Below are 17,761 nucleotides of genomic sequence, written 5' to 3'. Positions count from 1 at the left end.
TTAACATCGGTTGTAGGAAAAATAATGGAATCCTACTAAAAGGAGAAAATAGAACATCTAGAAACGAAAAGTATAATAATGAATAGTCAGCATGGATTTCAAAAGGGAAAATCTTGCTTGGGCAACCTTATTGAATTTTTTGAAGAACAAAGTAGACAATGGTAATGCAGTAGATGTAATTTACCTAGATTTTCAAAAGGCCTTCGATAAGGTACCCCATAATAGATTGATTAATAAGGTCAGAGAATGTGGAGTCAGGGAACATGTAGCAGAATGGATTGCCAGCTGGCTTAAAGCTGAAAGCAGAGTGTAGGATTAAAGGGTAGCTATTCACAGTTGCAGAAGGTGGGTACTGATGGATCAGTACTGGGACCACTGCTGTTCACAATTTATATTAAACGATTTAGACTGGAATCAAAAACCCAATTTCTAAATTTGCGGATACCAAATTTGGGGGGGGGGGGGGGAGAAATAGTCAATACGGAGGAGAGCTACAACAAATTACAGGAGGAGGACATTAATAAACTTGCAGAATGGGCAAATCATTAACAAATGAAGTTCAACAGATAAATGTGTGGTAGTACATGATAAGAAAAGGGAGATCACTTATTACTTGGAAGGTGTGTGAGTCTCGGTGGAATAGAGGAACAAAGAACACGGAGAACAAATACATCACTAATCACAAAGTTGCACCACATTTTAGCAAGGCCAATAGAAAAAGCAAACCAAGCACTAGGGTTTATTTCTAGAGGGACAGAATTGAAAAGAAGGGAAGTTATGCTAAACCTGCATCGAACCTTGGTTAGACCACACTTGAGCACTGGATACGGTTCTGGTTGCCATGTTATAAAAAGGATATAGAGGCACTGGAGAGGGTGCAAAGAAGATGATGATACCAGAAATGCAAGGGTATACATATCAGGAAAGGATGAACAGACTGGGTCTCTTTTCTCTTGAAAAAAGGCTGAGAGGTTTTCAAAATTATGAAAGGTTTTGATAAGAGTGGATGTGGAAAGAATGTTTCCAACATGTGGGGAACAGCATAACTAGAGGCCAATATAACAGTCACCAAAAAATCCAATAGGGAATTCAGAAGAACGTGGAACTCGCTACCACAGGAGCAACTTTTGGATATTTGTATTTAACCGTGCATCTGCCCCGCACCTGAAATTACTGTACTACTTACCATTAATAATGGCGAGTACCATTAGCTTCATTATTTTTACAGCAAATTCTGACCCAATGCCTCCAACTTTACTTGCTGGCCTCCTTTCCTCCAGAAACTCTAACTCAGCCAAAACTTTGCTGAGTCCTGCTTTCCCCATCACCCCTCGCTGACCTACACTGGCTCCCTGTTCTCCCAATCCTCAAGATTAAAATCCTTGAAATGTTATTATATTTGGCAACAGAAACACACTAATATGGCAAAGTACAACATGATGCTATATACAACTTACTGCAAACATGTTCAATAATAATAAAAACTGAACAGATCTTGAAGAAAAAAAAAATTTATACCTTTGCTTCTGGATTAGCAGCCAGAATTTTTGCTCCACACTCCACAGAGGCATAGTTATTGAAATTTTTCTGTAGCTTTTTCGCAGAATGGAGCCCACCACTGGAAGTGTGTGTTGACTGGCCTGAAAGAAAGTAATCTACATTACCCAAACTATTCTTGCATTATTCCTAACCGTAAGTTATTCTTACTTTTCATCACTTGTTCCAGTTCAGTTATTCATTAATTCTTTGACTTGGAATTCTGGTGGCTCAAAATTTAAATCCAACCACTGGAACAGCACACTGCACAATTATGCAAATCAGGAACCAATTTAGATTACAATTCTATCTTTAAATATTTAAATACCTTAAATATTAAAATAATTTAGACTTTCTAGGATATGCAAACAAATCAAGGATTATAGTATGTGGGGAAACTGTATGTTAAAGAACAAGCCAGGAAACAGATTTAAGTTTAGAAGAGGGGATGCACAGACAGCTCAGATTTACTTCATGCAGAGTGGTGAAAGCTTTGAAGCAGACAGTGTGGAAAAAATTTAACCGAGAATTGGATAGATATTTGAGCGGGTGATTGAGCAGTATACATTTTGGGACCAGATAGGTGGGACTGCAGAATCTCTTCTGGTCCTGTACTTTCATATGTTTCTGTTCTTCCGGTAACCTCAAACACAGACTTCCCACTGCTTACTTTTCTCTCTCTCTTCTTCCATGACTTTCTTCTTCCATTCATCAAATGAGGGAATGTCTCCTGAATCCTTAGATGGAATCACTGAAGAAGAGTCCCCAGCATCCACTGCTCTTGGACCCTCAGCATCCTACATAGCCCAAAACAAGAAAATAGTTTACATTCACACAGGCTTGGATTTAAAATATTGTTAATGCTCGATATCGATAACATGCTTTACTGCTGCAAACACAAGAAAGCTAAACGGGTTTGGCTATGTATGATAAGGAAACTGTATATAGTTCTTTAGCGCAGCTTCCTGCAAGCCTATATATACACACACACTAGATCACCATTTCTTTACTGCAGACTCAATATCTCAACTTAATGAGCTAGGGGACAATTTTGTAATATTCAGAGATAAAAATTCAGTAAATTGGAGAAAAAAATACCCACCTCCAGTTGAAACATTGCCTGCTACCGCGCGCCCCCCCCCCCCCCATCCAACCCTCAAATGGTACATGCACAGTGACATTTAACTTTTTTCCTTAATCACTGTCTTTAAGAACTTGGCTGACAAACTGCTCAAATTTTACAGTACTAATCCATGTCAAATTATGGTCACTTTTTCCTATCTATTGCTCTGGTAGAATTGAATTAGGACCTAAAATCAGAATGTTAAGTCCTAAAGAAAATAAAAGCATCAGTGCTTGGTCTTATAAACTGTTAAATACTTATGATACATATTTTCTCACTATGGTTTGCTCATAAATTATCCAAGTTTAACCATCAGACTTGCCAAGACAAAAACACTGGAGAAAAGATCCTATGTTTTTAAATGAAATATTTGAATTTATAACCCAATTTCATTCAGCTGTCATTTATTTAATATTGGTAAATTTTACTGTTGAAATTGGGACATAATTATCAGCATTGGCTGTTTTGCTAGCTTTTCCAGTGCAGCCATTTAAAAGAACATGCTACCATGAAATGATTTCAGAGCAGCTCTGGGTACCTTTTTTAAAAAAAACCCACTAAATGCCTGTAGTGCTTCGTAAATATTATACATTACGTTTATAAAACAGACAAGTGTAGTGAACAAATCTATTGCAAAAAAAAAAAACTTTGCTTGGAATTAAGACAGCGAGGAGCTCTAGATGGAACATCTGGGCGCCCCAAAGACTGGGAATTGGGCAAACATTACAACAAATCGTATCAGACATTGTCAGACTGTATTAGCACTTACCTCTACCAACTCTTCTTTCTGCAAGTCCAGTGATGCGTTAGATGTTATTTCTATTACTGGCTCCTGTTCGTCAGCTTCAGGCAAGTCTGCCTTCGGAATCTCAGAAAGCTCAGATTCAGAACTGGATTTAGGTGCTTTTCCTTCGCCATTTGAAGAAGGTTTCCTACCATCACTAGGTTTCTCCGGAGGACTGAAAGTAAAAGAATAGCTCTCTAATTGCACCATTCTGCATTATAGCCAAGTTAATGTTTCCTATATTTATGTTAATGTTTTCTCTTACAATACTGAGTTTGTACTTATAATAATGAGAAGCAAGCAGAGCGTAAAAGCAACCAGATACTGCATCCAGCACAGCAGAGAAAATGTTTGCAAAGCCACGCAAGGCTTGATCAATACTCACCTTTCAGGTAGACTAACATAGGAGGGGGACTTGCTTTGAGGAATAGCCTCACTTTTCCCTCCAGCATCACAGTCAGCTTTTGACTGCTCATAGCTTAATACAGGATCATCACTGGAATTTTCTATTGCACTAAGGAAAAGAAATAATGACACTGTTTAACATATTGCTTCACTCAAAAGGAACTTCGCGCCCCCCACCCCCACTGGACTACTTTAAATAGGAAACCTAAAATCAAAAACACACACACCAAGTTGAAACAAAAACACACACCAAGCTAAATCAAACATTAAAAATAATGGCAGAGATTTTGTGGTGGTAATGACAACAAAACTGTCAGCGCGTGCCGTCATCACCCCTCTGAAACTGACAGCAACTTAAGGAGTTAACGAATGCGCAGATAAACACAGAAACCCAGAAGTTGCTGTCAGTCATTCCCTGCACTGCCACAGGTTGCGGTGTGGAACCCCAGGGCTGGTAATCAATTCAAGTAACACTGAAGGATGAAAAATTCCCCTATTATGCTGGAATATTGCTGTTAAAATCCCCCACAAAAAGTTTAAGCCTTGTTGAAGGAAGTGTACATTTTTTTTTTATAAATGGTGTATTGACTGAACAACTGTCCTGGCCCTGAAAACCTAATTTTATTTTTTATGGAATGTCAAATTTTTCTATTAATATGACTAAGAATTAAAAAAATTTTTTTAAACAATGATATTTCAACTTCTACCCTATGTGTATGTCCAATCTTTATTTTGCTCTCTAAAATTTATAATAAAGTAAATTAGAATCTGTGCATTTTACTTCCTGGTTTGCTGTCTGAGAATTCTTCAATGTGATTATCTGCTCAGCCTGCTTGATGGCATCACTGTTGCTGGATGCTGAAGAATTGCTTGATTTGGCGCCAGATTCAAACCAAGGTCAAGAGAGCTGGAATTCACACCACAGAGGTCACTAGATTTTTGCAGGCAGATTGCTTCAAGATCAGCGGCAAGCGTACTGCAACTTCCGGGCCAATATTGTAAATGCGAACAGAACTAAATTTTTTTTTAAAAAGTGTGAGGTACAGATTTTCGCTTTCATTCTGATTGCTTCTCATAGCCTTATTAAATCACACTGGCGTGTCTGTTTTTTTATTAAGAACCATTTCCACATAATTTTATTCCAATGACAAGATAACCTTTTAAGACATTTAGAGCAAACTTCATTCATTGTTATTTAAATTTTAAAAGAAAATTAGTGATTCAAATGGAAAGTCGGGCATATCATGGGTTGAAATTTGATATGAAATATGAACTATAACTATGAAAACCTGGCCAAAAACAACAGTCATTATGGAAACTGATCAGCTTTCTTTATGGATTGAGGTAATTATTTTTAATTCATACTTTCAAATCTTGGAATTCTCCGAGACATTTGCGATCTACATCACATGTAAACAGTTCTTGCACATCAAATGGTATGCCATATCTATTATACTAATGTTACATCTATGCCTAATAGGTGTAAACAAGATGGCCCCAGTGGAGCTAGTCCTGCATTCTTGGTAAACATATGGTAATGATAGAGTAAGACACTTGCCTATGCTGCGAGAATGAGGAGTTCTCTGAGGTAGTCGAACTGGAAATGTTATCAGTACTAACAGCTACACTAGGAGGTTCCTCCAGTCCAATAGAAGGCTCCAGACTGGGTTCAGGAAAATCAGACTCTTCAGAATTCTCATGCTGTATACAAAGAAAAGTTCATGTTAAAGGTTAAGTATTGTTTAGTTTGCAAACGTTCAATTCGGAGCCTGATGTGGATTAAATGGATACTTAATACTTTCTTCGGTGCATTCATTGCACAGCTGTCAATTCAGCACTAGCATTTCACTTAATTCTTAACATAATGTTCTGATTTTGCGGTAATAATGCGAGGCTATCAGCTCTCAGTTATTATGGGGTAAATCCGACAGCAACTTCTGACGTCTGTACATGCAGTTAAAAGTAGAAATCTGGAAGTAGCTGTCAAGATACCCCGCTCCTCCACAGGGTGCGCTGTTGCAGTCCTCACCGATGCAGTCATTTCAATAGAGTCTAACAGTGTGAACTTGCTGTACTTACTATCTAGTTCTGCACTAAAAATGGCTAAAAAAAGTTAGGGTTGGTGCATTCAGGAGTGAGTGAGTTTTTAAACGGCGTAATAAAAGTGAAAGATTTGGCAAAATCTATGCTGAGAAGCCTGCGAAAATTCTGTGGGCAACTATCAGCAAGGTGAACAGTGAGCGCCATTCCTTCTCCACTGACAACAAAATCCAGGCCATTATGAACTATTGCCTCGGAAAAACACTTCAGCTACTAGGTTAGATGGCAACTATGGTCTAGATGGTGCTGTTTTGAGGGAGGTGCAGGAGCAGAGGTATCTGGGGTTGCATATTCACAAATCCTCAAAGGTGTTTGGGCAAGTTGATAAGGCAGCTAAGGCAGTTAAGAAAGCATATGGATATGGGATATGGGTTTTGTAAATTGGGACATAGAATACAAAATCAAGAAAGTCATGCTAAACTTCAACAAATTACTAGTTAAGCCTCAGATGGAGTATGGTGTATAATTCTGGGCATCACACTTTGGGAGGGATGTCAAGGCCTCGAAGAGGGTGCGAAGGAGATTTGCCAGGATGGTGGCAGGGATGAGGGACTTCAGTTGTGTGGAACAATTGGAGAGGCGGAGATTGTTCTCCTTAGAGCAGAGGAGGGTACCTAACAGAAAGAAAGAAAGACTTGCATTTATATAGCATCTCTCACGACCAGACGTTCCAAAGGGCTTTGAGCCAATGAAGTACTTTTTCTTGAAGTGTAGTCACTATTGTAATGTAGGAAAGAGAGCTGGAGCGCCGGACTCAAACGCAGGACCCTGGAACATCGTGAGCCGCCCTGACCTGTGAGAGACCACCACCGCAGGTTGGGGCTATAAATAAAGCTGGAGCACCAGACCCTGGAACATCGTGACGGAGGTGCGGCAAATGAGGATACGGGGTCCAGAAGAGTCGAGGGCCCAGGGGTAGCATGGACCTGCCCACACTGCGATGTGTGCGCACTGGATCCGTGCAGCAGAGCAGGTCTCCAGCCGTCCTGGTTAATCCTTGCCACTGGATAAAGGCCTAGCTCTGTCAAGCCCGTGTGGTGGCTGATGAACAGTCACCACATGTTAAAAAAATTCACATACAGACATCTTCCACCCCCTCAATTGAAGTTCAGGACTGGAACATCGGGTCCTTCATTGAAACATCTGTGACTCTCGTGGAAGCAAGTCATCCTCGTTCGAGGGACTGCCTATGATGACGACACTGGGTTAGATTAAAGTTTGCAGAATAGTGCAGTTCATCTGGCATTTAAAAAAATAAAATTTGTAAAGGTGGACCATTATTTGAAGACCTGATACATTAAGTTTTCCATCTTCTCAAAAGATGCTCTCTTTTCTCAGAATTGTAAACAAATTAAAATGTTCTTTCTCTCAACCGATAAATGATCCAATCTGGTCCGATTAGAATCATTCTTTTGAAGGTTATTTTATTTCACTAGAGCAAATAATACGTGATTTACTTAAACCCCATTTTGCAAAAACAATCATTTATATAGCGCATTTAACAGTTACACCAAGCCACATAAGGAGATATTAGTGCAAATGACCAAACGCTTGGTCAGGGAGGTAGGTTTCAAGAAGCATCTGAATGGAAGAAAAAGGGATTTCCAGAGCTTAGGGCGTTGCCAGTTAAAGGCACAACTGCCGATGATGGAGCGATTAAAATTGGGGATGCTAAAGAGGCCAGAATTGGAGGGGCACAGTTATGTTTTATTCTATCACAACGATTACTCTTAAATTTTCAGATTTCTGAAATGAGACAACAATGCAACCCAGAAGAAGAACGGCCCAACCATCATCCCCCTTCCTCGACAGTGGTTCTACGTGTTCCAAAACGTTAACTTAAAATTCTTATCCCAGTCTTCAAATCTCTCCACAGAATTCATTTGATGCCTCTTCTAACCTTAACCCTCACTGCCTTTGGTCTTTAGACTCCTGATCATTCTCTCCCCCCACCCCTGTACACTACCATTAGTAGCAAAGCCTACTGCCATTTCAGCATTAAACCTTGATTTTCCCTCCTTAAAGCCCTCCATCTTTCTACTTCCTTCTTCACTTTTAAGAACCAAGTCACAAACAAACTTTCGATTACCTCACCTAATCTGTCCTGCCATGGCTGTGTCAATTCCTTTTAAATCAGTCTTTTTCATTTCTTTCACCCCTATGCAACTGCTTGGGGACATTTTAAAGATGCTTTGCAAATGTAAAGTGTTACTTTTGGGCGAACTTTTTGCTCATCAGGATAGAGCCATCAATCTCAAATGGAACAATATCTGTTATGCAGCCCGAACATCAAGCACTCCCTGCTCAGGAAGAGCAGAAAAAAATGATGGGCTCCCTAAGTGGCCCAGTCAATTGCTGTGCCAGAGACCAGCAAGGCTCCAGCTCAATTCCTGGTCTTTGCTGAGTTACCTTGTCACAGACAAGGCACACATACGCTACAATTGCCCTTGCTGCCTCTGGGTTAGGGAGGGGAGGAAGAGTGACAGGACTCCCACGCTGAAACATTATCCTCCAACTCATCGTATGTGAGCTGCTGTTGGGTGATGACCAGATCGTTGCCAACTGTGATTCCCCACAGTGGCTAAATTACCTTCCATTCACTGTCAAGATTCATGTGAATAATGGGCTTTTGTATATGCTCCCAGAGAGCAATCCAAGGGTGGATATGGATTCCTACTCCAAAAAAAGGCGTAACTCCAGTGAAAATTGTCAAGATAACAATGTTTAATAGAAAGTGGTATGAAATTAAAAAGCCTCAGGGCAAACTTGTTTTTAAACTCGAGACTGTTACCAATGAACACAAGTTTAGTCAGCTGGATTTGACTGATCCTATGAAGTAGAGAACATGGGTAGTTCATTATAGGTCATCCTTGTCAAAGCAGCATGGTGAATGAGCAAACCTCTTCCAATCTAAAAGTAACAGTTATGCTCTGCGTTTAATATTTCACGGTCAAAGAATTTTCATGAAGTTAAAAAGGTACCAAAACAATTCGTACCTGCTCCCACTATAAATACTGCAATAGGAATTTAAAGGATATCAGAGCAATGGCAAACATTTAAAGATCATATGGATGAAGTTCAACAATTGTACATCCCTGTCTGGAGTAAAAATAAAATAGGGAAGGTGGCTCAACCGTGGCTAACAAGGGAAATTAAGGATAGCGTTAAATCCAAGGAAGAGGCATATAAATTGGCCAGAAAAAGCAGCAAACCTGAGGACTGGGAGAAATTTAGAATTCAGCAGGAGGACGACAAAGGGTTTAATTGGGAGGGGGAAAAGAGAGAGTATGAGGGGAAGCTTGCAGGGAACATAAAAACTGACTGCAAAAGCTTCTATAGATATGTGAAGAGAAAAAGATTAGTGAAGACAAACGTAGGTCCCTTGCAGTCAGATTTAGGTGAATTTATAATGGGGAACAAAGAAATGGCAGACCAGTTGAATAAATATTTTGGTTCTGTCTTCACAAAGGAAGACACAAATAACCTTCTTGAAATATTAAGCAACCAAGGGTCTAGTGAGAAGGAGGAACTGAAGGAAATCCTTATTAGGCAGGAAATTGTGTTAGGGAAATTGATGGGATTGAAAGCCGATAAATCCCTGGGGCGTGACAGTCTGCATCCCAGAGTACTTAAGGAAGTGGCCCTCAAAATAGTGGATGCATTGGTGATCATTTTCCAACAGTCTATCGACTCTGGATCAGTTCCTATGGACTGGAGGGTAGCTAATATACCACCACTTTTTTAAAAAAGGAGGCAGAGAGAAAACAGGTAATTAAAGACCGGTTAGTCTGACATCAGTAGCGGGGAAAATGTTGGAATCAATTATTAAAGATGAAATAGCAGCGCATTTGGAGAGCAGTGACAGGATCGGTCCAAGTCAGCATGGATTTATGAAAGGGAAATCATGCTTGACAAATCTTGACATTTTTTGAGGATGTAACTAGTTGGGTGGACAAGGGAGAACCAGTGGATGTGGTGCATTTGGACTTTCAAAATCTTTTGAAAAGGTCCCACACAAGAGATTGGTGTGCAAAATTAAAGCACATGTTATTGGGGATAATGTACTGACGTGGTTAGAGAACTGGTTGACAGACAGGAAGCAGAAAGTTGGGATAAACGGGTCCTTTTCAGAATGGCAGGCAGTGACTAGTGGGGTGCTGCAGGGCTCAGTGCTGGGACCCCAGCTATTTACAATACACTTTAAATGATTTAGATGAAGGAATTGAGTGTAATATCTCCAAGTTTGCAGATGACTCTAAGCTGGGTGTCGGTGTGAACTGTGAGGAGGACGCCAAGAGGCTGCAGGGTGACTTGGACAGGTTACGTGAGTGGGCAAATGCATTGCAGATGCAGTATAATGTGGATAAATGTGAGGTTATCCACTTTGGTGGCAAAAACAAGGTTGCAGATTATCTGAATAGCGGCAGATTAGGAAAAGGGGAGTTGCAACGAGACCTGGGTGTCATGGTGCATCAGTCATTGAAAGTTGGCATGCAGGTAGTGAAGGTGGCAAATGGTATATTGGCCTTCATAGCTAGGGGATTTGAGTATAGGAGCAGGGAGGTCTTACTGCAGTTGTACAGGGTCTTGGTGAGGCCTCACCTGGAATATTATGTTCAGTTTTCATCTCCTAATCTGAGGAAGGACATTCTTGCTATTGAAGGAGTGCAGCGAAGGTTCACCAGACTGATTCCCGGGACGGCAGGACTGACATATGAGGAGAGACTGGATCGACTGGGCCTGTATTCACTGGAATTTAGAAGGATGAGAGGGGATCTCAGAAACATAAAATTCTGACGGGACTGGACAGGTTAGATGCTGACAGGTTAGTTCCCAATGTTGGGGAAGTCCAGAACCAGGGGACACAGTCCAAGGATAAGGGGTAAGCCATTTAGGACTAAGATGAGGAGAAACTTCTTCACTCAGGAGGGTTGTTAACACGTGGAATTCCCTACCGCAGAGAGTGGTTGATGTCAGTTCATTGGATATATTCAAGAGGGATTTAGATATGGCCTTTAAGGCTAAAGGGATCAAGGGGTATGGAGAGAAAACAGGAAAGGGGTACAGAGGTGAATGATCAGCCATGATCTTATTGAATGGTGGTGCAGGCTCAAAGGGCCGAATGGCCTAACTCCTGCATCTATTTTCTATGTTTCTATCATTTACTTCCTTCTGGTCAGAATGTTCAAAATACATCTGCTGTTGCAGTACTGGAGTGGAACACCCTATATCAATGTAACTTGTCAGTTTTATTCTCTTCCCTATTTCTCTTGCTCTCCTTCAGCCAACAGGTCAAAATTGGCTTACACATATTTTATGTGGTTGGTGGCAATGACTACTACTACCACGCTGACAACAAGCTAAGAACTAATGACCGATTTGATGCAAATGGCAGCAGGGTGGGATTCAAAAATTGCTAATATCTGGCTAAGAAGTCATTTCTTTGCTCTTCAAGCTACTGGATTTCAAATGTACAAATGAATACTTCACAGTGCACATATACAGCTAACAATTTTACTGCTTAAGATAGCAAATCACAATTTACATTATGACTACATACCAGAGAGCAATCCAAGGGTGGCTATGGATTCCTACTCCAAAAAAAGTAGTGACTATGAAGGTGAGGGTAGAGTTGGGTAAAGTGGACTGGGAAAATAGATTAAAGTGTAGGACAGTTGATGAACAGTGGTGTACATTTAAGGAGATATTTCACAACTCAAGAAAAATATATTCCAGTGAGGAGGAAAGGGTGCAAGAGAAAAGATAGCCATCCGTGGCTAACCAACGAAATAAAGGATGGTATCCAATTAAAAACAAGGGCATACAAAGTGGCCAAAACTAGTGGGACGACAGAAGACTGGGAAGCTTTTAAAAGCCAAAGAATGACTTAAAAAAATGATTAAGAAAGGGAAGATAGACTATGAAAGTAAACGAGTGGCAAAAGTAAATGTTGCTCCCTTAGAGGAAGAGACCAGGGATTAGTAATGGGGAACATGGAGATGGCAGAAACTCTGAACAAATATTTTGTATCAGTCTTTACGGTAGAGGAGACTAACAATATCCCAACAGTGGATAGTCAAGGGGCTATGGGGCGGGGGGGGGGGGGGGGGAGAAAAACTTAACACAATCACAATCACCAAGGAGGTGGTACTCACTAAGATAATGGGACTAAAAAAGGAGGCAGACAAAAAGCTATAGACCAGTTAGCCTAACATCTGTGGTTGGGAAAATGTTGGGAGTCCATTATTAAAGCAGCAGTAGCAGGACATTTGGAAAAGCAAAATTCGGTCAGGCAGAGTCAGCATGGATTTATGAAGGGGAAGTCATGTTTGACAAATTTACTGGAGTTCTTTGAGGATGTAACGAACAGGGTGGATAATGGGGAACCAGTGGATGTGGTGTATTTGGACTTCCAGAAGGCATTTGACAAGGTGCCACATAAAAGGTTACTGCACAAGATAAAAGTTCATGGGGTTGGGGGTAACATTAGCATGGATAGAGGATTGGTTAACAAACAGAAAACAGAGAGTCGGGATAAATGGTTCATTCTCTGGTTGGCAACCAGTAACTAGTGGGGTGCTGCAGGGATCAGTGCTGGGACCCCAACTATTTACAATCTATATTAATGACATGGAAGAAGGGACTGAGTGTAATGTAGCCAAGTTTGCCGACGATACAAAGATGGGAGGAAAAGCAATGTGTGAGGAGGACACAAAATCTGCAAAATGACACAGATTAAGTGAGTGGGCAAAAATTTGGCAGATGGAGTATAATGTTGGAAAGTGTGAGATCATGCACTTTGGCAGAAAAAAAAAATCAAGAGCAAGTTATTATTTAAATGGAGAAAGATTGCAAAGTGCCACATTGCAGCGGGACCTGGGGTACTTGTTCATGAAACACAAAAAGATAGTATGCAGGTACAGGAAGGCCATGGTATCTTGGTCTTTATTGCAATGGGGATGGAGTACAAAAGCAGGGAAGTCTTGCGACAGTTATATAAAGGTATTGGTGAGGCCACACCTGGAATACTGCGTGCAGTTTTGGTTTCCATATTTACGGAAGGATATACTTGCTTTGGAGACAGTTCAGAGAAGGTTCACTCGGTTGATTCCGGGGATGAGGGGGTTGACTTATGAGGAAAGGTTGAGTAGGTTGGGCCTCTACTCATTGGAATTCAGAAGAATGAGAGGTGATCTTATCGAAACATATATTGAGGGGGCTTGACAAGGTGGATGCAGAGAGGATGTTTCCACTGATGGGGGAGACTAGAACTAGAGGGCATAATCTTAGAATAAGGGGCCGCCCATTTAAAACAGATGAGGAGGAATTTCTTGGGTTGTAAATCTGTAGAATTCGCTGCCTCAGAGAGCCGTAGAAGCTGAGACATGGATAGAATTTAAGACAGAAAGAGACAGTTTCTTAAACGATAAGGTGATAAGGGGTTATGGGGAGCGGGTGGGGAAGTGCATCGGAGTCCATGATCAGATCAGCCATGATCTTATTGAATGGTGGAGCAGGTTTATGTTCTTACCTGATGGTTTGCTTTTGTGCAGTCTTCTGGAAGTGGATCTACATGACCATCCAGATCGGAAGGCTTCACATCTGTAGATTCATCAGCAACATCCTGCTTGGGCTAGATTAGAATATATAATAAATATATGTGGTTGAGGAGAATGCAGTTGTAACAGTTAGACAAATCTAAACACATTTGGGCTGAATTTGCAGTAGGCATACGCAGTCATACCTCCTTTGAAATGGACAGCAAGTTTAAGGGCTCAATTATCCCGTTATCTGCGCCGTTATTTTGGCACGCGCCGCTTTTTTTGGCGCAAATTAAAATATCCAAGTTTCTGCGCCAGTGTAAGTCTGTTAGTTAGGATTTTTTAAAGTTAGTATTAGGTTCTGCCAGCCGACCCTCGAGCCCGGTGAGGAGATATGCGATCGGTGGTGAGGTGGTACTTTGAAACAAATCAAAAAATTTTAAATTGTATTAGACTTCATTGCCCCAAATGTCTTCATTGAATGCCTAGCTTCCCATTCTAAGCAAGCCTATCGTGCATGCGCAAACCAGGATGTGGTCCATACTAGGGTGTCAACCTTGAGGGGGGTGGGAAGGGAGGAGAGATGGGGGCGCTATTGACAATGCCATCTCATGCAAGCCTTCTGCATTGATTGATTAGACATCGTCGCATGAGGAACCTCCGACCACGTAGGATGATGGGCAGGAGGGCCTTCCCCACATCGGGTAGATTGAGACAGGCCTTCATACCTGCACCCGAGTGATGCAGACTGTGCGAGAAGGCTGCGTTTCCGCAAAGAAGTTGTAACCGAGAATTATGAGTTTGTAAAAGCAGACCTGCAAGCTAGAAGCATCAGGAGGATTGCTTTGTCAGTTGAAGTAAAGGTTACAGCTGCACTTTCATTCCAGGCCACAACTGGGGATATATGTGTGTCATTTCTCAACATGCAACACATCTGCATTCAGCAGGTAACTGCTGCACTATATGCCCAGAGGAATAACTACATAAAGTTCACCATGACAGGGCAATGCATGACAGGACTGTGGGCTTCTCCAGGTTTTCTTGCTTCCCAAAAGATACAGGGCTGCATTGACTGTATCCACATCGGCTTACGAGCACCTTGAGGATTCTGAGATGTAAAGGAACAGAAAAGGCTTCCACTCGTGCAGCTCATCTGACGACATGCATCACATCATGTCAGTTGATGAGATACACCCTGGGAGCACCGATGATGCGTTCATCCAACGTGAGAGCGCCATATCTGCCATGTTTCAGCAGCAGCCAGAAGGGCAGAGCTGGCTGCTGGGAGACAAAGGGTATTGCCTCGCCACCTGGCTCATGACGCCCCTTCGCGTAACCCGGAACGAAGCTGACAGTCAACACATGTTGCGCATTGTGCCACGCTGCGAAGAACCATTGGCATCTTGAAGCAGCATTTCCGATGCCTGGACCATTCCGGAGGCTACTTGCAATATTCTCCTGAGATTGTCGGTCAGTTCACTGTTGTGTGTTGCAAGCTGCATAACTTAGCCATCATGAGGCGGCAGCAGCAGCTGGTAGCAGAAGACCCACCTGAGGTGAGAGAGTGGCTGATGAGGAGGAACATGCAGATGAGGAGGAGGAAGCCATGCAACTAACTGAACCCAGAGCACGACGGCGGACAGTCGTGTCCCTTTAACGATTGCTCGAGCCTTGCGCCAGAAGCTCATCCGTGAACGCTGCCTGAAGGCTCAGCGCCGCTATTACATTCCGTAATGTTGTGTTGATGGAACAAATAATGGAAATTATTCAGTTATAATTTAAAATATATTTTATTCAAAAGTTTAACACTTGTTTGTACTTAACTTTGATAAAAAATATTCTTGGATCAAACTTTAAATTTCAGTTAAGATCACTTACAAACTTTTAAACTTGTAAATTTACATCACTTACAAAAAACTTTTAATCTGAGAACAGTTACACCAGTAACAATAATAACAGCAAAGAAAGGCTGCACCCATCTCTCCTCCACCTTATTTTAAGATCACCCGCTGGCGCTTGGTCTTGGTGACTTCACCCCTACACGCAGGCGGTGGCGCAGCATTTCTCTGGTTGGTACCAAGCTTATTCTTTCGAGCATCTCTGGTAATGCGCACTTCTTGATGGAGGGATGTGGGCAGGTAGTAATGCAGAAGGCCCGGCTTGGGCCTCTTCAGAGGCTGGTCTGGGGATTGGCGTGGGAGTGGTCGATTCTGTCAATGGCTGCGGGGTCTGTGCGTGTTCCCTTATCGCAGCAGCTAACTCCTACATTGTTGGGGCACGAGGGAGGCAGTGTATCAGCTACCTGCGACATTTCCTCCCTCATATTTCCGGACAATGTTCCCATTTCTTGAGTGTGTTGGTACTTCTCCCGATAGTCCCGAAAACTCATCACCCACCCCATTGATGGTGTCCAGGAGTGATCGCGCAAGGTGAATGCTCTCCGCACTCATTGCCTTCATTTGTTAGATCCTGTACCTCAGGAGAGCGCTGTCGAACTCCTTCCCCTCTTCACCCTGGGTGTGCCTTGCTGCACCCCACTGGAACGCCCAGCCTCGGACTGAGAAACCATGGAATGTCCCAACACTCGTACCACTCAGGAAAGGGGCTGGCGCTTCAATAGGTGGCACCTACACTTCCTCCAGAGTGAGTACAAGAGAGGGGGCTTCATCCTCCTCCTCCTCCCCCCTATCTCTTGGTCTGGAAGGAGGGATTGGAAGATGTTCCCCTCTTCCGACTCGTCTGCATCCGAATCTTCTTCTGCATCGGCTTCAGCCTCGTCAGGGTTGGCCTCAAATTCTGCAAATTAAAAAAACAGAACAAATGGTTAGCAGCAGGGGAGGGAGCAGGGTGGCACGAGTAAGCTCTCAGCACAGGAAGCAGGCTCATTTGAAGGACCAAGGTGAATGACAGCATCAACCGATGCGTAACTGACGGAGACATTCCCATGAACCGAAGCATGCAATACTTGACTTTTAGCAAAGCCAGACTGTGGAATTTGCAGGACTTACCCTCTCCCTCGATTATGGGCCCAGCTTGTGCAGTGGTTGCTTTTCTCCAGGCAGGACCCGTGAAAGCAGCGATCCTGTCTTCCAAGTGTGTCAGTGGGTGCAGATTTGCCAGGCTACCTCCTGTTCGAGTTCTTTACCTTTTGTTTTGTGCCATTTTACTTACACTAACTATTTTACCAATGTCCTGGCCTCCAGATTTCAAGGTGATCACCACTGCAGAGTAATCTTCTGCAAGTTGGTTCCAGCGTTTCTTCATTTCTTCTGGTGAAACTTTGTGACCTCTGCTGGTGTTCAGCTCGTGCCATCTGGCCTCAATTACAGTAACTAGTGCCTCCACTTCATCCTGAGAGAAATTCTTGATCCTTGAGCCGTGTTGCATATTGCAGCTCCAATTTTTCCTACTGAGAATTAAAGTTCTCTCACACAACTGGCTCTTCAAAAATGGCCAAATGCAAACCGGGAGGTGTACTGGACATGCACGCCCAAAGCAGTCACGTAAAAAATGCCCTTTTTTTCACGCATGCGCAGAAGGGGGAGGCATCGTTTTATCGGTGCAGACACTTGGCTCCAACCCCCAAACTAATCCGTAGTTGCAACACCGACTGCAATTTCAGGGACATAATATATTACATAATATAGTTGCATTACACATGCAAACAATTCACACCCAAGTGAAAACGAGGTGTGCGCAATTTGATGCCCCCTCCCAAATCCTATGCTTTTTTAAATTGCATATTTAGCATAATTAGGTTTAAAATTGGGAAAAACTGAAGTACTTGGGCTATTTTCCCTTAAAACAAACAAGCAGCAGTTTGAAAATGTACATATGTTCTTACGACCCACTGTGCAATCGCAAACGTATTTTAAATTGTAATTTTAAATACAGTTTCTAACCTTTTCTTCAAAGTGCTCATCTTGTGTTAAACTTGTTACTGTTAAGGAATTTTCCTGTTGCCCAGTACAGCCTACGTGCCAACGAGGGCACCTGTAAATGGAAACAAATGTTTATATTTATGAGTAAGACTACAAAATGAACACTTATACAGAAATACCAGAGTTTAAGATAACTCGCACAAAAAAAAAATCAATCCAACTTGGAAGTTTACTTAACAAATCTATTGTAATGAATATGGTTACACCCTGAAACCAATTGGTTCTGGGTAAAGATATTCCTATTTTGCATACATGTACACACTTAAGTCACGACAGGTCACAGTGTAGCATATTAAAAGCACCAATATAACATGCTGCAGAGTAGCAAGAT

The 17,761-nt window shown here is 42.0% G+C and overlaps 1 protein-coding gene across 5 annotated transcripts in view; it reads right to left on the bottom strand.

Annotated features, from left to right (window-relative positions):
• Positions 1-17,761, bottom strand: part of suco (SUN domain containing ossification factor) — a 112,404-nt gene that overhangs the window by 56,538 nt on the left and 38,105 nt on the right. For 4 of the 5 annotated variants that reach the window (XR_011594094.1, XM_070887381.1, XM_070887383.1 and 1 more), the window contains exons 2-8: positions 17,392-17,482; positions 13,480-13,581; positions 5,407-5,549; positions 3,829-3,957; positions 3,429-3,618; positions 2,207-2,333; positions 1,519-1,640 (exon numbers count right to left, since the gene is read on the bottom strand). Coding sequence is in view for 4 of the 5 variants with exons in the window: in XM_070887381.1 (XP_070743482.1) it covers positions 1,519-1,640; positions 2,207-2,333; positions 3,429-3,618; positions 3,829-3,957; positions 5,407-5,549; positions 13,480-13,581; positions 17,392-17,482 (904 nt within the window). In the remaining variant the exon portion in view is untranslated. The remainder of the gene's footprint in view (positions 1-1,518; positions 1,641-2,206; positions 2,334-3,428; positions 3,619-3,828; positions 3,958-5,406; positions 5,550-13,479; positions 13,582-17,391; positions 17,483-17,761) is intronic. The other variant, XM_070887384.1, reaches the window with a different exon arrangement.

The sequence above is a fragment of the Pristiophorus japonicus genome, chromosome 8 (assembly GCF_044704955.1).
Source record: "Pristiophorus japonicus isolate sPriJap1 chromosome 8, sPriJap1.hap1, whole genome shotgun sequence".
NCBI classification, from domain to species: domain Eukaryota; kingdom Metazoa; phylum Chordata; class Chondrichthyes; family Pristiophoridae; genus Pristiophorus; species Pristiophorus japonicus.
Note: the sequence above shows the minus strand (reverse complement) of the source record. Positions and strands in the feature narration are given on the sequence as shown.